This window comes from Lissotriton vulgaris, chromosome 1_1 (assembly GCF_964263255.1).
Source record: "Lissotriton vulgaris chromosome 1_1, aLisVul1.2, whole genome shotgun sequence".
Classification (NCBI taxonomy): Eukaryota; Metazoa; Chordata; class Amphibia; order Caudata; family Salamandridae; genus Lissotriton; species Lissotriton vulgaris.
In genome coordinates, this window is record NC_141685.1 from 613,538,568 (window position 1) to 613,562,136 (window position 23,569).

Here is a 23,569-nt window from a genome sequence, read left to right on the forward strand (position 1 = left end):
TAACGTTTAACCTAACATACATGTCTTAAAGGCTCATTTTTACATAACTGGTTTATAATATTTCTGATTGCGACTCTCAGCTACTTCTATCTGTGTTATCATCACTTTTCAAATGCAAAAGTAATTATTTTTATTTACACCAGTGCTCGTCTTTGTCTTAAATACTACCTTTTAACTAGTTTACCGGATGCCATTGTTTAATCTACCCCCACCATTTTTGAGTGCCCAGAAGAGTCTCCAATAAATTTGAGGCACAGGTTTAATTCATTTATAACATTTCTAGGTCCTAGGTGAGCAGAGAGATTAAGTGCAGAAGGTAAAATGTGACGGCTTCTTTACTCATTAGGATTTGAGGGAGGAACCATTTACAAACATTTACTAGATATTATTAAAGAGAGAGATGAATTATATGGATAGTGAAAAACTTGAAATTTTGATGTTCTTCATAGTCTGATACTATTGAGTCATATGGTTTTTAAGAGGGCACAACATTAAGGATAGATTGTTGACCATTCAACTCTCTCCACTGTTTTATTTCTGCATGCCAGTTTGGGGAGTGTTTTATTTCTGCATGCTAGTTTGGGGAGAACACTGATCACATAGTTAGAGATCAGCTTGTCAGCCTTTGCTTTGACGAGGATCTCCAGGAAAAGTTACTGAGCATGGGAAATGCCTCTTTTCAAGAAGCAAAAAGTATTGATACATTGCATATTTTGCACTAAAGCGCTACATGAAAGATGCACAGAATCAATAGGCAGTTTGTAATTGCAGAGAATATATTTAGGGCCAGTCGCAAATTGTGTTGTTTTGTGACTCGCATAGGAATTTAGAACAGTGTCACACACAGTGTTTGCTATTCCTAATGTGGTTGCAGATTGCATGCCTCATCAATATTCATGGGACAGGTCGCAGTTTGCAACCCCATTATGAATGGCTAGCACTCCCAGGGATAGTGGCCAGGTGTAATCAGCAGACCACCGTGTCTGGGACTGCTTTTTAAATAAAGCTGTTTTTTTTTTATGCAGTCCGTTTTCCTTGAAAGAAAACGGGATGCATTTTAAAAAAGAAAAATTAAATGGTAGTGTATTTTTTTAAGAGTAGGCAGTGGTGCCTGCTCTTAAAAAAAAAAAAATCCCTGCCAATCACGAAGAGAAGTGATCTCCTGGGGACCCCTTCCCGTTTGCAAGTGGCTTACCACCTAACTGAAGAACGTGGTAAACTGCAATTGTTTTGTGACCATAATTGCGGTCGCAAAAACAATGGTACATACCATTGGGACTCGCTATTAGGAAGGTACGCCCTTGGCACGTCCCTTACTAATGGCAAGTCGTAAACTCTATTCTGCAAGTCAGTAATAGGTTACCAACCCGCAAACAAGGGTTTGTATATGGGGCAGACTAATTTTGCAGTCACAAACGGCCTGATTTCCTGTTTGTGACCACAAGAAACGGTCGTACATCTGGCCCTCTGCGCCTGAATTAAAGCTGGGTGACAATGCAAAATTCTCTGATTCGAGGTAAAAATGCTAAATTATCAGGAAAATCCACTGATGGAATTCCTCAATCAAAGTGATGGAGAAATTATTATACCGAGTTATTTTCTGGAGGGAACACTATCTTCACAGATCGAAAGATCTTTTGGTATCACTCAATCCTACATCATGCCCTCAAAATCAGCTCAGGCACGGCACCTATTTCTTTTTTCAACTTAAAACCCATTCTTTGATTTGCCAATAACATTTTGACTCCATTGATACATGTGAACAAAATTTCAAAATCTGTTAGCAGAGTCAACTAAGGTACAGCGTGCCAAATTTGGTTCCGTTTCTTTGAGAGGGAAGAGAAGAATATGGGCCGGGGCTGGGGGGGCAAAAATCATCTTTTTTCTCTGCTGACCGAATGCAGCAGCTAAACTCATCAGTGAACCTGTACTTTGATTCAGAAATCCATTTACATATGATAATTAATAACCCACACAAGGCAATAATATTTATGTTCATTCTTTGCCATGTAATGAGTAGAGCTGCCTAAAAATGTAAAACACTTGACATATTATATGTGACATATTACATGTGTTAGTAACAGTGGCAAACATTTTAGAAAATAGGAAAATTGTGCTCATGCCTACAGCAAAAACCACTGAACAGATTAATGCAAAATTGGCATGGGGTAGAGCATGACTCATTGATTCAGTGTAAATCTCCACAGTAGGTATTGAGATATGTTTAAAAAGATGTGAAACAAGCTTTAAGGGGTTAGTGCTTTTTCTGTAGCTAAAGTGTGTTGGTTTGCAAAGGTTTGAGGTTTCAGACCACAGATGTCCACAGACTAGAAATTAGAAAAATAAGGTAATCGCAGTGGATGAGGTGGACTATTCTACCATCAACCATTTCGAGTTCACAGAACAAAATGTATTGATTGGCAGAACATAAGAGAAAACTTTCTCACCACCATTTCATGACATGGTGCTTGCTCCCAACATGCCTCCAAAAAAAGCCTCAAAGCAGGTCAGAGTAGGAATACCCTGACCTCTAGAAAATAGAGGAAATAGAGGTAGGGAGACCTAATGCTACTCCCCATAAAGTAAGTAGTAAAACAAAATTGGCTGTGTCTAATAGTCCCAAGCTAGTTTTCGAAGCCGAGGGCTTGAAACATCTAAAATGATCGAATGGATCGCAATCTTGTAGCGGAGTCCATGGACTCAAAACACATAAGATAGCGTCTGCAGTCCATGGCCCCAGCTACTGGAACATGCAACTATGGACACCATCTTATTTTTGGGGAATTTGCCTTTCGTGGCATTGAGAGCTCGGCTTACCTGGCAAAAGGTTCTGTACTTCCTGTGATGTCTGTGGACTATATTACATTTTAAGGAGCATTCAGAGGTTTTGATTGACTGACAAGTCAGCAAACCCTGCTCACCAAAGAAGTTCATAAACAGCAATAGCAGAAGGTACTCCATTTTGTGAGAAGTAATTGATCTGATGGAGGGCTACTGGAACTCTCTATTCCAGAAATGCAGAGAATGGCACAGCTTCGCCAAATATTCTCTGGACTAGTACAAAAAGAGGAGGAGGACAGGCAGTGTCTGAGAGAGATTGCAAAGTGGGAGAAGGCCACAAAAGACTCCTGAGGTCTGGGTCTTTTTCTCCTGTCTACCTTGAGAGAAAAAACTAATTGCGGAAAGGGTCACTTGTAAAACTTGTGTCCAGAAACTCAGCAGGGTGATGTCTAGCCATTATTTGTTTGGCACCTCATCAGTCAGGAGAAAGCTCAAGGCCAAACATAAAAGTGAAGAAGCCGGGTTCCACGTCCGAGACCAACTCTGGAACCCCCAGGTCGACGTGACTTTTTGGCAGCATTATAGTGTAAGGAGGAGAAAACACACTCAATCAGAGAGTTTCAATTACTATAACTCCTAAGAATGGCAGACTCCAAATAAGGTTAGTGAATTTATTACAAAGCCAAAAATAGTTGGAAATACAAACACCTCATGATGAGAGTGTATTGCAAAGCCAAATCTATGGGTAAAGTTGAGTCGGTGCAACATGCACAAGATGATCAATTTGAGAATCAAAATACAGAATATAACTCCACAGATGTTTAGATCTCCCTTCATTGGAGTTTTGTGAGTGTAAAGCATTTGTCTATCCCTACTCTACTCCTAACGTGATATCCCTACTTAGTCTTCCTAAGAAGCCTCTTCACGTTCCATGGATCAAGTAGCATAAAGCTACGGAGCTCGTTCTAAGAAGCTCCCTCTTCATAGGCAAGGTAAAGAGAAGTCCCCGAGGCCCTGTCCCTAATACAACACAGCATTTCACACAAAAAAAGAGATCCAGAATGCAATTTGGCATCACCCCAACCATCCAAGACACCTCCTTGTAGGTAAGTTTCCACTGGGCACGATGATCCCAAGACTCAGCGAGATGACCTTGATTCTCAGGCTTGCTCCACTGAGAAAGCACAGCTATACAAGTTATCAGCTTAATGTATCCTCTCCTCCCTAAATTTACTTCATAAAATAAAGACATCATTATAGCTAACGAGGACAAATTCTCCAACAGCAAGAGAAATTTGAGAAAGAACAAATTCAACTTGCACATGAAATCCAACCGTTCTTTCTAATGCAAGAAACTCCTGGTGAAAATACAATCCAAGGGCACAGACACTGGCCAAAATAAGAAACAACACCAGGGCCTCATTAGGTTACCTACAATGAATAGTATGAGAATATGCACGTTAATACATCACATAAGCATATCAAACATACTGATGATTATTGGCAACTCGTACAACTCTAGGCATTATTATTTCAGCTATTCACATGTTACCTAGCAAATATTTTTCTCTTGTTTACCCTACATATCTATCACGTCACTTCTCACATTATTACAGTCACGTCTACTATCCTAAATTAACACAATGTAATGTAATGGGGTTTTATAGAGCGCACTGCTACCCTGAGGCCTCGTAGCGCTTTAGATGGGTGGGAGAAAGCAACTGTCAGACTGTGCCCGTTACTGGAAAAGAAGGGTCTTCAGCCGTTTGCAGAACTTGAGTAGATCTGGTTCACTGCGTAGGGTTGGGGGCAGGGAGTTCCAGCGGGAGGCGGCATTGCAAGAAAATGAGCGCCCCCCCCCACCTTGCTAGCTTGACTTTACGAATCACTGCCCGGCAGGTGCCCCCAGATCATAGGGTTCTAGGTGAATGGTAGGGGGAGATTAGGGAGAAGACTAATGCTGGACCAGTACGCCATATGGCTTTATGGGCTATGCACATTGCCTTAAATTGGATCCGGGCCTGTATTGGCAGCCAGTGGAGTGTATTCAAGGCGGCTGACCCTGAATGTCTATGAAAAAGTCCGAGCAGTAGGCGAGCTGCAGAATTCTGGGTGACCTGTAGTTTTTTAATAGTGCTCGCCGGGGCGCCTAAATACAGGGAGTTCCCATAATCAAGGCGGGACAAGATGATAGCCTGCACCAAGATTCTCTGGGCCTGAAAGAGTAGGAGCGGCAAGATTTTCCTCAGCATCCTCATCAGACCGAAGCAGGTTGCTGAAAGCTTGGTGGCTTGATGGTTGAACGCTAAGGTGCTATCCAGCCACACTCCAAGGTTTTTAATCTGCTTTTTGGGTTATGGTGTGGTGCCCATACAGGACGGCCAATGATTATATATGATGGTGCAGTCGACCCTTGATTATGATGCACCCCTAAAATGTAATGAACCATACTGAGCTCTATCAAAAGAGAATAGAGGATGGGGAGGGAGAGCACATCCTCAAGCACAAGAAGAGGGCAATCTACTGGACTGGTCAGGGGATATTGTTTAAAAAGAATCAAGAGGTGTGCAATATGCATCTCAATGCATTTGCAATGTAGTGTATTGCATAAAACAAATCCATTAATAGTCCAGGAGTTGATGGAAGAATATATTTAGAAGAAACATCAATTAACCCTTTCGATGCTGATGACGAGCTCAGCTCGTCATCACCCACGGGTGTCATGTGCTGATGACGAGCTGAGCTCGTCATGGAAACAGCAAAATGGCATTTTCCAGCACAGGGGGGGAAAATGGCCAGCAGTCATGTGGTTAAACAAATGTTACAAAGTGGACATTTGCCGCAAAAATCAATTTATAAAAATGTGAACAACACTCGGAAAGGTTCTTTTTAAATCCACCACCATAAAATAAACCTTAGGCATTGCTGCTAATGAGCGTGTACGCATTTCCCACAGTCAGTTGGGTGCAGGACCTGGTTGCTGGCCAAGGCCTAAGACCAACCACTGCTGTGACCGAAGGCTGGCGATCCATTCCGGGTTGGGCACATAGTCTGGCCGCAGGCTGATGCCTGTGAAAAACTCCTGCTGAGTGGTTTCCGACTAACACACGCTGCACACAAAGGTCATGGCAGTGAAAATTGATCCCATTGAGGCTATACTTCTGTTGATGCTGTGTCATTTTTTAGGTCTAGCCTGAGCCAGTGCGCAAGCGCTGCTCTGGCAAAGATCTGTGGTAGGTCAGTACGCCCATATTTTTAATTGGCTTGTGTGTTTGCCCTTCCTAAATGCTGGCTTATGATTGGTAAAGAGGCTTGTTAGTCCCTACTTAGTACCGCCGTGTCGTCATTTGTAACGTCCCATGGCTACTGGCTCCTTTACTTTGGTTCTTACGTGGTACGTGTTATTTTTAGAGTTGTAAGTACTATTTTCTTTATTGAGTTTGTCCTACTTCGGCCAGGATGTCATGCTTTATTTACATTCAGCGTGCCGTGAGCGCTTTTACTTTCAATGCTGCTGTGACAATCTTGTCTGCTTGTTGATGTACTGTACTTGCTAAAAAAAAATGAGATAAACAGATTCCAATGCCTCATTTGATATCTGACCGCAGACCCTGATCTCTATTACAGAGGCCAGCAGAAACAAACAGTTGCTTGCTAAATTATGGTGAAGAAATTTAGACATGCTTACTTCGTGAGCCCCATTTTATTTATAAAGTTTTATATAGCGCGAACATGACCCACAGGGGTATCGGAGCGCTTTACGGTACATAGTTATCACGTATTATACATACTATCGGAAATCCCATATAATACAAAAGAGGTAGACATTGATGTTTGGATATAATCGGTGTCAGATAGGCATCAGAGAGTTAAAGATTTAGGATGTTAATTTGTTCATTAGAAACATTTTCTCTTCTTTTTTGAAGGCGGTAAAGGAGGAGATTCTGCGTACGTCTGGGGGAAGGTTGTTCCAAACCTTCGGTGCGATACCTGAGAAAGCTCTGCAACCAGTTCTCTTTTTGTGGAAGGATTGAGGTTTTAGTAGTAGTGAGCTGGCACTATGCGAATGTCTGCAACCTCCCGACCGCTCTAGCTTTTGTGCTAAATAGCTGAGGGTGTTGGTATGTAGGGCTTTATGTGTCATGCAGGCGATCTTTAGTTGTTTTCTTGACTCGTAGGGTAGCCAGTTTAGAGCCTTCCGGGCCAGGGTGATGTGGTTATTTCTTTTTATTCCGGAGACCAGCCTGGCTGCAGCGTTAAGTGATGCCCTGAGCGGTGCTAGCTTGTATTTTGGAGGACCGCATAGAGTGGTGCTTCGATATTCCAGTCTTGGTAGTACTAGAGTTTGAACCGCCATTTTTAGATCAGTCTGTGGGAGTAAGGGTTTAAGTTTCCTTAAGATACTCAACTGAAAATTGGCTCCCTTGGTGGCATTGTAGATTTGTGCCTGCATATTGAAATATTTGTCCAGGGTGACTCCCAGGGATTTTGCTGAGTCAATGATGTATGAAGCGCAATCAAAGGAGAGAGATGCTTCAGCCATAAGTCTATCTTGGGTGTGTGATTGGGAGGGGAGGTGAGGAGGAACTCAGTGTTCTAGGTGTTGAGCATGAGGTAGTTGCCATTGAGCCAACATTGGGTATTATGAAGAATGGCGATGAGGGAGATGAAGTCATCTGGTGAGGAGATTTTCATATATAGTTGAGGGTTGTCCGCGTATATGTGATATAGAATGTTTGCAGAATTCAGCGCATTAGCAAGGGGTTCCAAAGATCGGTGATAGTGCTGATTCCCGTGGAACTCCTGGTGTGACCATGGAAGGTTGAGAGAATGATTGCTTCATCTTGATTCTTTGGATTCTGTTGCTTAGGAAGGAGGTGAACCATTGTAACACTGGACCGGTTAGGCCCATCCTTCATTCAAGTAGGGACAGTAGATTGTCGTGTTTAACCGCGTCGAAAGCGAAAGATAGGTCAAGAAGTATCAATAGGCATGATTCCATATGATCTAACATTTTTAAAATGTCATCCATTATATGGGTGAGTGCTGATTCAGTACTGTGACCTTGACGGAAGCCGGATTGGGTTTTTATCTAGGAGGTTGAAGTTTTTGATGTGGTTGCAAAGTTGAATTTGTACATATTTTTCCAATAACTTCACCAGAGTGGAGATGCTGGATATATTGCGCTAGTTGTTGAGGTCTTTGGAGAGGGAGTTGGCTTTCTTTAGTATAGGTGTGATTTGCCCTATTTTAAGGCAGTCAGGTATGGAACCTTGCCTCAGGGAGGTGTTAGCAATTTTTGCCCATAGTGGTAGAATAGAGGTCTTTATCATTTTGAATAAAGGTGGGGGTAGGGGATTGGAGAAATGATTTGCAGGTTGATCGCTAGCAGGGTGCTATAGATTTCGTGTTCAGGGATGGGTGAGAAGGAGTGCAAGTTGGCATTGTTTTTTGGAACTTTGATCGGAAAGCCAAAAAGGTCCTTGATCTGTGAGTAAAGAGTAGACTCTTGCTTGGTCAGTAGTTTATTGGGGTTCTTTCTTGGATTGAATGTCAGGCTTGCCAGCCTGGCCAGGCTTGCTCGGACTTGCCAGGCTTGCTCGGACTTGCTCAGATTCATAAGCGGTGTCATGGCAGAGTGAGCGCTGGAACCTCATCTGGTTCCGCTTTGAAAACCATTTTTTAAAAGTTAATCTTCGAGCGCTGCATATCAAGGAAAAGGAAACAAGCCACGGAGGAACAGGTTCCAGATGGGTTCATGGTGCCTGGCACCAAGACAAGCGTGGATTGTCTGAGTTTCCTAAATTACCAGAAGATCTGAAAGATGGGAGGACTGAGATGAAGAACTTTCATGTACTTTTTATGTACGGTCCACAAACACCTCTCTCCAGGCCAGCATGCCCCCCACTCTGTCCCTCACACACCTACCTACAGTCCAGCATGCCTCCAACCTGTCCCTTACACACCTCCCTACAGGCCAGCATTCTTTCCGACCTGTGGCCAAACTGTTCATTCCATTAAGTGTTCAAAATCATTCTGGCGGGAATAGGCCATGGAGGATATTTATCAATAAGATCACATAAAGTTTATTTCAAAGCATTAAAAATTACTTCTCTCATTGCCCATTTTTTTATTTAGTTCTTTTGATAGTGGTCCAGATTGGAACTCCAAGCAACTTCTTTCAATTGCAGCCTGTGTGTATTGTTTTAACCTGTCATTTTGATCTGGCAAAAAAGACCTTTTGTTAGGCCCAAACCTACCTTTTTAAAACATACAGGTCATTCCTGGGGTAGGCCCTGGACAGCCCAGAGGGCAAGGTGCATTGTGTTTAAAAGGAAGTCCTTTCCCTTTAAGTTTTAAATTTAAAAGTAGTGAAAAACTCTTAAAGTCATTTTGCACTACTGCAAGGCCTACCTATCCCATAGAATAACATTGAAGTTGCATTATTAAATTTAATCTGCTGTAACTTCCAACTGTCAACTTCCAACTCAATGTCTCACAATGCTGTGCTACTAAAGTGGAAAACCGAGTGAATGAGCGAACCACCTCAAGTGGTCAAGGTCACAGAATCTGCTTCTACTAAACATACGCTGCAGGATGCAGGCTCTAGTACTAAAAAAAAAAACGGATGGACAATGTGTTGGCATTGAAGGAGGAGGGGTAACAGAAGCTAGCATTGAATATAGACCCTGGCATCATTTTGTTAGAATCTAATATGTACTTGCCATGGTCAGAGCTGCATTTTAAAACAAATATTAAGGTATATCGTTGAAGTTAATATACATTATCTAAATTTAAATCAGTACTATGCAAGCATGCATCTACATACGTATTTATGTTTTAAGGTCTAAAAACCAGATCTGACCTTAAGTTCATTGGTAAAAATGGGTACATGCATACATTTGTGTCGATTATTTTAGTACAGTAGTTGATGAAGCCCTAGAGCAATGCGGGTCCTTACTTGGCAAAATTGTTTGCGTTATGTATGAGATGGAACAAGACAGAATCTAGGGGGTATATGTAAGAAGCCATTTGCAATTCTCAAACTCCGGAATTAGCGGCGTTTTAGTATGTATGGGCCACATAGCAAAATAAGGAATTGCAAAAATTGCAATTCCTTATTTTGCTCAAGCCTTTAAGGAATCGCAATTTTGCGATTCCTTAAATGCTATGTAGGGGTGCCTTGCAAATTGCGATTTTGGCTTAAGGAATCGCAAAATACCGCCTACTCCAATTTTGCGATTTCCTGTTAAAATGCATTTTTTTAAAAAATTAAAACTGCCATGTGGCGTACAGACATGCCCTTAGGGCATGTATGTGTGCCACATGTACTCACATGCACATTCCGGGGGTGCAGCAGGTGCCCTTTGGACACCCTAGCACCCTTGGAATTGCGATTCTCAAATTGTGATTTTCCCATAGAAAATCGCAATTTGAGAATGTATCCCCATTCATTCCTATGGGCCTCTTGGCCCATTGGAATGAATAGGACACTTATTCCTTAATTGCGATTTGCAATTTACTAATCGCAATTAAGGAATTTCAGAGATTCGCAAAATAATTGTGATTTATTACATACATTCCATTTTGCAGTTCTCAAATAGCGATTCCTTAAAAATCACTATTTGAGAATCGCAAAATGTAAATTACATAGATATGCCCCTTGGTCACTATGCATATTATCTTTTAAAACTATCAGCCACACCATGAGTTATTTTGGATGGAAGACCGTGATGGTACACATTAGAAAATCACTTTGGCTAATAAAACAGTGTTGTGCTGTTCTGCCACGGTTGCCATAGCAATTGCATGTAATGTCTAACATTTTCATGTATGGTTTATTTACCTACAGTATGAAGGATATTTAAGTAGGTCATGTTAACAATGTTTACTATTTTTAGACTACTGCATGCAGGTATGCACTTTAAATAAATACTTCTTGTAATATCTGAAATGGAATATATGTCACATATCTAGGGACTCATTTCAATTTGGCAGTGTTTGTGTGCATAAATAAGATACATCCCCTCTATTTAAACTGACTTACATGAACTATTTCAGGTAATCTCACAAGGCAGCACCTTGAAACCCTTTTATGAACTCTCTTGAAGAAGCCAGAACTGAATCCAGGAGAATAGTTACATTTCCTCCCTAAATTCAAGCAAGCTAGCAAAATTGTACTCAGCAAACAAAATCCATTCATAAGGAGCCACCAAAATCGCAGACCCCTCCAGTCTGATTTTTGGGATGAAGCAACTACTGATAACACATTTCTTTGAAAAGAGCAAATAATATAGACTGGTCTAGTTGGCCCAAAGCCTGTCGTTTGACTCCTGCTATCATGATCAGAGGCCAGATGTACAAAAAGACAAGTTATAAGTTTTGATTGCAAATTGCACTCATGTCACAAAATCTTCAGTTGTATAAGATAGCATAATAACCTGCCTAATGGATATTAAATATGAAAGTCTTTATTTGTGACCCGTGTGTTTGTGTCCAAACACAGGACAGCATGGACAGCAGTCCACTATCCCTGTGTTGGCATTATCAAACGGAAATCCGTTTTTTAAAGTCGTCTGTGTTCCTTAAAGGAACCGGTGCTGCTTTTTAAAAACAATATTGGCAGACCATTGCATGTTCAACTTGAGACTGTCCTAACACAATTGTCTCTGGAGTAGCCTTCCAGTGCGGAATTGGTTATCTCCACCTTTGAAGAGTCTGCACCTTATCAATGGTTTGCTACCGCATTTGTGATCACAAACCGTTGATACATCTCATTGCAATTTGCAATTAGATGTGGATTCCCCAGTCTAATTGTGATTGTGGAATGAGTCAGTGAACCTATGGTATGGTTCGGAAAAGGCTTTGCAAATCGCAAAAAGGTTTAGTAAATAGCCAAAAGCAATTTTATAGTCGCAGACCCAGTGATTTTGGAAAAGGCAGAGTTTGATACTGCAAAATGGCTTTGTACACCTAGCCTCAAATGAATGGCAAAACTCGGGGATGAACATTCAGGCTAAGTCCTCATCCGTTGTGGTGTACCTCATTCCCCATAGAAAGAACCTGAAAATAATATAACACCTTGAATATGTTTTACAGTAACACTAATGGAGCAAAATGATCAATATAATTTTTAAAATCCTCATAGCAAATTCTGTTGCTAATCTTGCCAGACGCCAGAGTGCAAATTAATATCTACTCACTTATATTATTCAGATAGCTTGTGCTGTATGCTTGCTACTTGTTCATGTCCTATGTGGGTAAATCAGCAAATGTAATGGCCGCCTGCAAATCTCCAACATATACTTTAATCATTGCCATGGCCTCCTTTAAAACCTTACTGTATGATTCTGGTGTATAGGTGGTTGGGCTTTCGATTCAATACGGGGGCAAGATGGCCGCCGGCAGGCCATAAGGGACCGTCATACTTTTCCTCCTCTCTGTGGGATTTATGTTTGCTGACCCTTTTTGGCGCTGTACATTGAGCTGTGTGGCAAAAAAAAACAGCTAAAATGGAATGGTAACACTACCTTTGGAATAACTTGGACAATAGATGGTGATGCGGGGGCTTCAGCTGAATAGGGTAAGATTGAATGCGCATAGAATCAGTACCCGGAGTGCTGACATCAAAATTAAAGTGACTGTTATCTGCTGTAGCTATCACTGGCGTTATTCAGCGCGAATTATGGCCCCAAAACACCAGCGGGTGGTAAAGGAGCTGAAAGACCTGTTGGAAAAGGAGAAGGATCTTGAATGTGAGAGCGCAGTATTTAGTGACCCCGGTGCCCCAGCAGATAACCTGAGAGCGAAGTCCAGGGCAAAAACTCAGGTTCAGACTCCGAAGGACGCGGGGAGAACAGCTGGCGGTGAGAAAGGAGAGAAAATGACCGAGAGCATAGCCAAGAAAGGAAAAAGAACGGAAGATAAAAGCGCTTTTGAGCAAAAAAAGAGCTAAAAATCATTTGCCCGATGCGGAGCTAGGAACAGCAGTGGAAGGGGGAAGAGAGCTGGTCCTCTGTCAACCTACTTTGTTTGAAGCTTTCTCTGCTGGGTCAGTATCACTACCTCCGAGGGCAGTACAGGATCATTCATCTCGCCTACCGCCTCCCCGTGGTCACGGCGCGGACGCAGAAGCAGAGGCAGGCAGCGGCTCACACATTCAGGGTGAGGCGTGCAAGGCGAGCAACGAGTGATTGTCGGAGACGGAGACGCAGGTTACGGAATCGGCTCCAGAAGTGCAGAACACGGGCGTTGACGAGAGAGGTGAGAGCTGTGGGGATCTGTTACAGGAAATGCAGCAGGTTGAATGCCTGGCTCCTCAAGCAGAGCAGACTACTTCTGATATGCAGGTACAGGAGCAGGTGCTGGCATGGGGGGACAGCGAGGACGCGATGTTACTGGTTACAAGCTCAGAGTTGGTGAAGAAGGGAGAGACTGGGGAGCGGGACTTGATACCTAACGAACCTGAACCTCCTGGGGAGAGTACTTTGAGTGACCCTAGTACAATAGCAATAGTTGAGCGTGGTTCTGGCACCAATCTAGCTGGATCTCTCACGAGTAACACGGGCACGAGCACTGGGTGGGTAACGCAAGATGTTGGGTGCGAATCTGCTCTGAGAAGACTGTCTGGCCTAAGGGAAGACAGGGTAAATGATGAAGGGGGGGCAGTGCAGTGATCGCACCCCTCAAGGATCAATAGTGCCGGGCTCACCCAGTGATGAGTGTTTCTTCTCTGTTAATGACGAGGATGACGGAGATGGCTCTGGTACAGATACAGGCTCAGGTTTAAGTGAAAGTGCAGACTCAGACTCAGACCTCGCCTCGTTATCGCCGGAACAGCAAACAGGGAATTCTGAGCTAGAAACTTCAGAAGTTGAACGGGAAACGGTACACAGAGCTCTCGCACGTCGGAAGTCAAACAGCGCCAAAAGGAGGTCACACATGAGAGCACAAAACTCACTTAGCCCGGAGCAACTGGAAGTTGCAAAGAAGCTTGACTGGGACTACTCCGCTACATCGCAGGTTTACCGGGAAGGGGTAGGCGCCAGTTCTCATCAGCCTAATCAGGCGCAACATCAAAACTCTAACTTTGATCTGCTATTCACAACCTTAAAGCAGATGCAGAGCGAAGCGAGAGCTGAAGGGCGCAGAGCTAGGCATGCTAATAAAAAAAGACAGGGGTCTCTACGAAAAGTTAACAAACTGTATGCAGATATGGCTGGGAGAGTTACAGAGGTTGAGGAAAGGACTGGGAAGCTGGAAGATGTAGTTGCGAAGCTTCAGGAGGATAAACAGGAGCAGGAAAAAACAGCATCAGATGCCCTCAGGAAGCTCGAAGATTTTGAAAACAGGCAAAGGCGATACAACATAAGACTGCTAGGAATTGACGAAGGAAAGGAGGGCCAGGACATCCGGGCATTTGTGGTGGAGCTGCTCAGAGGAGCATTCCCTGAGTTAACTAAATGGGATTGGGAAAACGAGGTCCAGCGAGCCCATGGGTTCCCTCTGGTTCAGAAAAGGGGGAACCACAGCTGGCAAACCGAGGGCGATTTTGTTATACATAGGCAACTTTCTATTAAGAGAAGAGTTAATGAGTAAGACAAAGCCAGAGGCTAAACCAACCTACAAAGATGTAACTTTTTTTGCCCGACCTGACTTTTGTCACACCACCGTTGAAAGACGGTGGCGGATGAGACAATTAATAACTCCATTCCAAAACGCCAGGTGTGAAGCCTATTTGATGTTCCCATCCCGCCTTAAAGTAGGAGTTAATGGGCAGTTCAGGGTGTTTTATTCTGAAGTATTGGCTCAGGAGTACCTCACTTCTCTGAAGGAGAGTAGAGGGCAGAGTAGTCAGATGGTGGCTCTGAAACAAGCTAACCGAAAGGCACAACAATAGAGTGAGGTGGTTTAGCAGATAAATTCTAGCACAAACCAGGTACATAAGGTGATAAAATGCTGTAATAACAGGGTCAGCACACAAGAAATAGGCAGCATGTATGGCGAATAAAGAGGGGAAGGGGGGGGAGACACCCTGGGGTCCAGGCTGTCATGTATAGGTCAGGACAGTAAGGGGGGTGGGGCATGCAAGGGTGGGGTGTCTGGGGAGGGGGAGGGAGGGGAGAAGGGGTACAGGGCACGACAGAGTAAAAAAATACACGGGTGGATCAGAATGGGTGTGGGAAGGATTGGGCGCATTTTGCACTATGGCAACTAGGAAAACAGTAATTGAAGAGAAATCAGTTCTAAACGTTGTTGAGGAGGAAACTCTTCTTTGGCTCCATAGCTTTATGAGCGGTAGCTTACTTAGAAGCATTAAATGGCTGTTAGATTGGTAACTTGGAATGTTAGCGGCCTGAATGATCGTCAGAAAAGGCAAAGGATTGCAATCTCACTAAGACAGATGAATTTGGACTTTATATTGTTACAAGAAACTCGTGTTATGGCTTTACAGGGGTACCTCTTGGACCAACTAGGTTTTCAGGTCTTAGCATACTCAAAACAAGGCTCGAAGAATAGAGGCGTTGCTATATTAGCAAAGAGCAGGAATGTGACAACTAGTTGGAAACTTGAGGATCAATGGGGTAGGTGGGCACTAGTCGAGTGTCTCTTGGAGGGGGAGTGGACTACACAAGGGGTAATTTATGGCTCAACGGAGGATGATCCGGAGGTCTTTGAGTTTCTAGACGTGGAGCTGGCAGCCTGGGCTCCTCCTGTTATTTTGGGGGGGGATTTTAACAACAATGGAGCGGATGGGTTAGGGGTAGGATCTTTTGGGAGGTATCAAGAGAGGAAAAAAAGAGTCCATCGAGCATTAGGGGAAATGGTAAGAAACAACATGCTCTCGGATATGTGGGGGAAAACAAGACCTGGGGATAAAGGTTTTACGTACTACTCTGCCCCTCATCAGATATGTGTAAGATTGGATTACTTCCTCGTCTACAATTCACTGATCTCTTGTGCTAAGATGGAGAGACTGCCCCGAATATTTAGTGATCATAACCCCTTGATATTAAGTATAGATGCATCAATAAGGAGTAGGAAGGAGAGAGTATGGACATTTGAAAGAGGGCTCCTGCAGGATCAAAAGTACATACAGCACATGTCGCAATGGATCAAAGATTTTTTTGAAATTAATAGGGGTACTGCGGCTGCAGGAATAGTCTGGGACACCTTTAAGGCGGGAGTGCGTGGGGAGACCCTAAGTTTCAACACTTTTAAACGTAAACAGGAGCAGATTAGGAATAAAGAGTTGGCTAGGACAGTAATGGATGTGGAGGAGGAACTTAATTATTGTGTCTTAACAGGGGCCCGTTAGACTCTGTTCTCATAAAGATAGCAAAGGCAAAAATGGAGGCGGAAAAGGACATCGCAAATAAGGCAGCTAAGATTTTTATGACTAAAATGGAGAGATGTCATGAGTACAGTGAAACAGTTGGGCGAACATTAGCCATACGTACAAGGCAAAAGGCTGCTTCAGGGGAGGTAAGGGAAATTAAGGACACAACAGGTAGACTACATACAGACACGGACGAAATACGGGAGGTGTTAAGAAAGTTTTATGCCACACTGTATTACGAACAGCAGACCCTGAGGAAATAGGGGCATATTTGGATGAAATTCCGGTGGTACGGCTGACGGACATAGAAGCGGAAGGACTGGAAGATGTGGTAGATTTAGAAGAGATTAAAGTCGCTGTATCAAATCTGCCTTCTGGAAAAGCGTCAGGTCCAGACTAAATCCCAATTGAATTCTACAATGTATTTTGGAATGGACTCTGTGAGCATAAGGTCACAACGATGCAGAAGGCACAGGCAGGGGATTCTATACCAGGGTCATGTAGAGGTGCTGACATTGTTATATTTTTAAAGATGGGGAAACCAGACACTGAACCTGGATCGTACAGGCCAATTACACTCATGAATTCTGACACAAAAATATTTTCTAAATCATTAGCAACAAGATTCGCCCAAATAACAGGCACTCTTGTGAGCACTAACCAACATGGTTTTATTCCAGGTAGGGTACGACTCACCATACACGTAAGGTTATTACGCTATTTGATGCCACAAAGGTCGCAGGAGACCCGATGGCAGTAATGCTATTAGATGCAGGGAAAGCCTTTGACCGGGTCTCCTGGGATTATCTGTGGCATATCTCAAAAAGATCAGGTTTTAGATATGGATTCATTAAGGCAATCCAAGCATTATACACGGACCCGAGGGCTGCAATTCGGATCAACCTAGGATCCACCCGCCCTCTTCGAATAAGGAGAGGCACTAGACAGGGCTGCCCATGTTCCCCGCTGTTATTTTTGATGTATATGGACCCGTTGATCAGAAGAATAGAGATGTGTGAGAGGATTCCCCCGCTGCATACACGTATGGGGCAATGTAAGGTGCTTGCATATGCCGATGACGTGGCAGTAATAACACCCAACCCCACAGAGGCTATAATGCAGGTTGAGATCGAGGCCTTGAGATTTGGCCAGGTCTCAGGATATGCATTGAACACCATTAAGACGCAGATAATAAAAAATCAACAGGCGGTCTGCTCTGATCATCGAGTGGTGCAGGCCGGAGTATATCTGGGGGTAACTATCACTTCTGACTTAGGTACTTTAGTGGAGAAAAATATAACACCAATATTGGCTAAAGTGAGGAAGGATCTGGACAGGTTAGAGAATTTGCACCTCTCAATTGTGGGACGCACCAACATTGTAAAGATGATGATTTTGCCTAAGTTTTTATATATCTTCAGAGCAATTCCACTGCTGTTTGAATCCAAATGGTTTAAGGGATGTGAGCACATGATTAACAGATTTATATGTGCCAAGGGAAAGACGAGGAGAGCTCTTAGGTATCTGGCATTGCCTCGAGATAGGGGAGGCTGGTTGTTACCAGATCTAAAGCTCTATTGTTGGGCTGCGGCACTATAATATATGGCAGGTCTTTTTGAGGGAGCAGAAGCAGAGGGGCAAGATGAGTTTGGTTCACTAGCAATATATGATTTAGTTATGGGGTAGAAGCGGAGAATTTCTTTTTGAAGCACACTGACTTTAGTTATTTTAAAAGGACACGGTTTAAGACGATTTTGGCTGCGCATAGTATTTGGAAAGCGTTTGCAAAGAGCTTTGGACTTGGGAAATATAATGCTTACACTAGGCTGAGTAGATGAAGTACGGTCTAGAGTCAAGCCATTTCTTTAAATTTCTACAAGTGAGAAGCTATATCGATACAAAGAGGGGGGGGGCAGTAGGGTTTGGCAAAATCCCTATTATGGGCACTTTTACTTCTGTTGTTACACAGTACGTTTTATTTAGTCTGTAAACACTATTTTCTCTAATGAGCTTCTCCTACTGCAGGCACGACATGCTTTCCTGCAATATTCAGAGTGGTATGCGCGCTTTCACTTTCCAAGCAGCCCGGTACAATGGTGGCTGCTTCTTTGGAATAAAATAAATCTCGAATTTACAAGAGTTTGAGCTATTGCCATTGGAAATGACAATGCCTTTTAAATATGTATTAATTATCAAAACAGATAAATAAAAGTTATTTCCATTTAAAATGCCAACAGCTTAAACTCTCGCAAATGCGAGACCTATTGCATTGCAAATGCTTGGGTATTTTTTTCTTTGTGTTATCTGCATGGGTGAAATCATGAGTTTTGGCATGCATTTTGTGTGTTACTAAGCATTACTAGCAAACAGTGTTTTATGCCGTTTCAGAACCATTAACAGTTTTTAGAGGTGCTTCATTTTATATATTTATAAATATATATCCACAGAAAATTCGAACAATTGATTAAAATCTTATGTGTTAAAAAGATTAAACATCTGTACATATTCACATAAAAAAATAAATGAGAGGATGCAGTATCTTTGAATTATAATCATAGTTTATTTTAAATAGCATAACTTGATAAACTGTGGTTGCCTGGATGGAACTTGACTGATTCTTAGTTTATTATTTGTGATGTGGCGCTAACCTCGCTTGTAAAGCTTCTCATTTTGTGTCGTCGATCTGAATGCATTATTGCCTCCTGGTCATTCGCGTGTAATAATACATTCTAATCTTGCTGCGCTGTCCTTTAACATTTACTGGTTCATATTTTTTATCACATGGGTCAATAATTAATGTGACAAGGATCGTCAGCTGTACTCCGTTGTCTCCGTAGGTGGTCCTGGCTCCGGCAAAGAGGGCCTGTGTGAGAGGATGGCGCAGAAATACGGAGTCACCCATCTATGTGAAGCAGATCTGCTCAGAAAAGAATCTGCGTCATCCTCGGAGAGAGGCCGGCTCCTCAGAGACGTCATGGCGCGTGGCGAGCAGGTGCCAGGGGTAAGATGCAGCTCCATTTACAGTAGCATTCAGCCCACAAGTGATTTAAAAAGCGGTTTCTTTACTTGTGATTAAGCAACTGTGGTTTGTAAAGTAAACCAGAACTAGCCCTTATGAAGAGGATTAGTTTGTAAACTATTTGTGATAGTTGCTAACTGCAGGTTAAAAATGTGTGTATTGCACATGTGAGTAATCTCGAGAATAAAGCAGGAAATTGACCTGACTGGTGTGGCCCAAGTGGCAGTAAAGAATGCGGAACCTCTTCAGCTGTTCATTGGATGTAAGTGACATATATGATAAAATACCTCCTATCATATGTCATGTATAGAATTATATATGGGTATTTGTGAATTACGGGGATGTTTTTTACCGCGCATCAAATAGATAAGAACAAATGCTGGAGTTTATGATGTTACTCAGATCCCCGAGGTGAAAAACATCCCCGTAATTCACTTTTTACTCATCTATAATTTTATGTTATGAACGGCCCCTAAAATGATCTGCCTATACTTTCATTTGCTACACGGAGGCAGAGAGGTGGGGGGAGTCATACATAAATTGGCCTTTCTTACTGGTCCCAAAGGAAAGAAGTATTTGCAATGCAAATTGGTCAAGCATTTGTGAGGCTTGGTGGTATTGGTGATGTAAATGACAGTCTCTTTTATCCATGTGTTTTAGACTGGAGTGTAGTGGATGTATGCAGTGTGGAATTATCTGGGTTGGATTGAAATTGTTAGTTGTGGAATTGTGTGGTGTGTAGTGGAATTATGTGGCATGTTGTTCAGTGGAAATATGTGGATAGTAATTATGTGGTGTTGAGCGTACTGGGATTATGTGGAGTTGAATTGTGTGTTAGAGTGTAATTATGTGGAATGGCTTTTTATGTTGTGGAGTGGTATGTTGTGGAGTTTAGTTATGTGGTGTGCTGTTGAATTTTGGGCATGATGTGGAATGCTATGGTGTGGATTGGATTATGTGGTGTGTTGTGTATTTGTGTTGTTGAATTGAAATATGTGTTTTGTTGTTCAATTATGTGGTGCGGAATGGAAATATATAGAGTTGAATTGTGTGACGTGGAAGTGTGTGCCTTTGAGTGAAATTATGCTGATTGGAATTATGTGGCTTGGTGTGGAGTGTATTTGTGTGGATTGTGTTACTAAGTTTAAAAATTATGAAACATAATTACAATGAAAGGCATGCTTTCATTGCACACAAATTTACAGAACCTTATAATAATATGCAAAGACTTGTCCGAATATCAAAATGAAAACATGCAGAGTCAACCCCCAGGGACATTTGTGTCAATGAATTGTGCGAGGGGCATGAACAATGTGGGGTGATGCTTTCGTTACTAATGGTCCTGGGGCTCTCCACCACTGTGCTTCTAAACGCATTTTGCAATGGGAATTCCACAAACCACAGCGGATGTGCAGGGGAAAAAGGCCAAGTCCAACACGACTCCCCCCCAGCCAAAAGCCAGGGTAGACCGATCAATGCCTTGATGGGCTTCCCTGCTTGGGGCGGAAAAAGGTGGACGCAGGCCTGCAACTACAGGAGCACCTGCAGTCTCTCCTCCACTCTGGAACCCAATGGTTCTCTTTCGCAACCCTCCCTTCACCAACAGAACCACCCCACTGGTGTTCCCTAGTGGGATGTTTCTCCTTCCTAGAGTGGGAGGCTCTAGCCTCAGGCTTGGAATTCCCTTGAACCATTCTCCTCTCTCCAAATTTCCACTGGTCCACCCACCTGGGGTCTACACCCTCAGACTGACCAGCCCTTAGGGGCGAGGCTCCCCTCCCCCTACTTCTCCTCCTTGGGTTCCTCCATCTCCTACGCCTGGGGACACCCTCACACAACTCTCTCCCCAACCTGGAGTCGAAACTCACAGGCTGAACGGGTGACAGGGGCGAGTCCTCCCTCTCCCTGCACCCCCTCCCAGAATTCTGCACACTCCTACCCGGAGAAGTACCCCTGGGAGTCACTTCCGGGGGGACTCTGATTACAGATGTCCCTCCCACCAGGGCAGGCAACTCCTGTCCCTGGCCACCCAACCCGGGATCTATGCCCTGTGGCTGAGCCGGTGACAGAGAGGAGACCTTCCTCCCTCTGCACCCCCTCCCAGAGTTCCGCACCCTCCCACTGGAAGTGGTACCCCTGGGAGTCAATTTGGTAGGGACCTGCCTTACAGGAACCCCACCCTCCAGGCCAGGCAACTCCTGAACCTGGAACCCCAGTCCAAGATCTAGACCCTGTGACTGGTCAGACCCCCGAACCCCTGGAGCTCTGATTAATGATGCTCCGGGTTCTCCTGACATAAGGGGATCCCTCCTTCTGGATGACACATCGGGGCAGCCTAGCCTCCCAAGCTGGGGTTCTCTTAAAGAACACTCCAGGCCTGGTGGCCGCAGCTGGGGCACCTTGGGACACCTCCCCGCCTCACTCCCTTCAGGATCACTCCCCTCAGCCTTCCCAGACGCTCTGGCACTTACCCAGAGGTCTGCCTCCCGTGCAAGTTCCCTGAGGTCTGAGAACCCGCACTGCGACAGATGTTGACGGAATCTTGGGAAACAACTCCTCAGCATGTGCTCCCGGATAACGGCATGGCACAGCCCTTCCCAATCCTCCACTGCTCTCCTCACCACCCAATCCTCCAGTACAGTCCAACACTCCTCCTCAAACTCTCCCCAGGACTGATGGGACAGCTTTCCCCTGCCCCTCAACACTAACCCGTCCTCCTCCTCCGGGGAATCAGGCACAGTCTCCTGGGCTTCGGGAGTGGGACACCTTGCACTGGTCCTACACTCGCTGCCACCACTGGATCCCACCCACCTCGGTGAATCCAGACTCCTGAAACCACTCTCAGGGGACAAACTACCCACCTGAGCTGATCTCTCCCTGGCGAAGGCCCTCTCCGCCTCCGCCATCCTTTCCAGAGCTAGGACTTTTTCAGTCTCTAGTCGCTGCTCTTCTACCCTCAGCTGCGCTAAGCCCTCGGCATGCCTGAGCTTTGCCAGCGCCAGCTGAAACTCCCTCTCTTCTCTCCTATCTACCCACTCTTCTGGGGACAGGGAAAGGGATGGGGCAGTACCCCCGGGACTGGACCCAGTGCGAGACTCCCTATCTTCGGTGTCCTCCACAGCTACTGGCATCTCCTCCCTCTCAAATTCTTCCTCCTCCTCATCGGAGTAATTACCTCCCAGGGTTCTGGATGGGGAGCCCTCTCTCTGGTCTCTAACCCACTGACCCTTTAAAACCTCGGGGGGGGTAGTCGGACAAGTCCCCATCAATCTCTAAGGGCTCTCCCCTCTTGAGGGCCTCATAGAGAAACAGGTTCCTCCTAATGTTCCCTACTGGGGGTATCCCTCTCTCCAGGAGGAAGTCTATCACCTCCTGTTCGGTGTACTCCATCAGTTCCACTTCCCGGTAGATCAACCCCATCGTGGAGAGGTACACCCGGGACACACCCTCCCAGTGGAACAAGGGGACACAGTTGTCAAACACTTTCAGGAGGAAGCAATTTAGCAAACAACAATAATCCCCACATTAAAGGCTCGGATTACATCCAAAGCTCTATTTGCAGTGTAACCCGTGGCCGCTGTGGTACTGCGCAAACACAAGTCCTATCCCACCGCTGCCACCAATGTAAGAAATGGGGGTTACCCAAATCTCCAAGGGGGTAGCATGGCATCAAGCGGGCAGGCCAAACTCCAAGGACATGTGAAGCATTCACGCAGTATCCACAGACAACACACCAGGCACACTACAAAAGAGACGCAACTCCACCTTTGGTTGGAAAAGAAGATGTTTAGTGATATCTCCAACCTGTAAGGTAAAAAGGAAAAATACACTGGTAATCATAACATGGCGCCAACTGGCACCCAAGCCAAGTATTTCAGTGGGGGATTATTTACATGGGACAAAAAGGGTTTAGTCCATAGTCCATAGTGTCTAGCTGAAATATAAAAAGGTTAGCATTTGGCACGTAACATCAGTGACACCTATATAAGGGAAAAATGCACTTGGCGTATTCGCCCATTAAACATGCAATCAAACATTAGGGATAAGAACCCAAAATAGCTGGCATTGGCGACTCCTGCAAAAAGAATAGGAATCACCTGGCATTAACATTAGGCAGGAACACCTGTAATAAAACATCAGGTTTCTTCCCCCCTCCACCTAGGGAACTACGCGTCAGGCAGGGCCAACTCAGGCCTTCATCCTTGGTAGCGGCTGTAATTACAGCAGACAGCATCCTGCATAACCCCTTGTAAGGGAAGCCCTCATAGCATCCCAACATCTACTAGCATGCAGGTATAACCATAGGTCCCTCAGGCCGCCTTCGCAAGATCTGCAGGGCAGGTTACTACAGCACCTTAATACAGCAAGGTTTCCTCTATCATAAACCTAGGGGTACCAACATCAGGCGGAGTAGGTCTAAATCAAGGGAC

The 23,569-nt window shown here is 44.2% G+C and overlaps 1 protein-coding gene across 1 annotated transcript in view; it reads left to right on the top strand.

The window, feature by feature from the left end:
- The window catches only part of AK5 (adenylate kinase 5), a 2,618,000-nt gene that overhangs the window by 2,226,655 nt on the left and 367,776 nt on the right, over window positions 1-23,569 (top strand). The window contains exon 11 of the mRNA XM_086954134.1: window positions 18,958-19,121. Coding sequence (XP_086810260.1) covers window positions 18,958-19,121 — 164 coding nt within the window. The remainder of the gene's footprint in view (window positions 1-18,957; window positions 19,122-23,569) is intronic.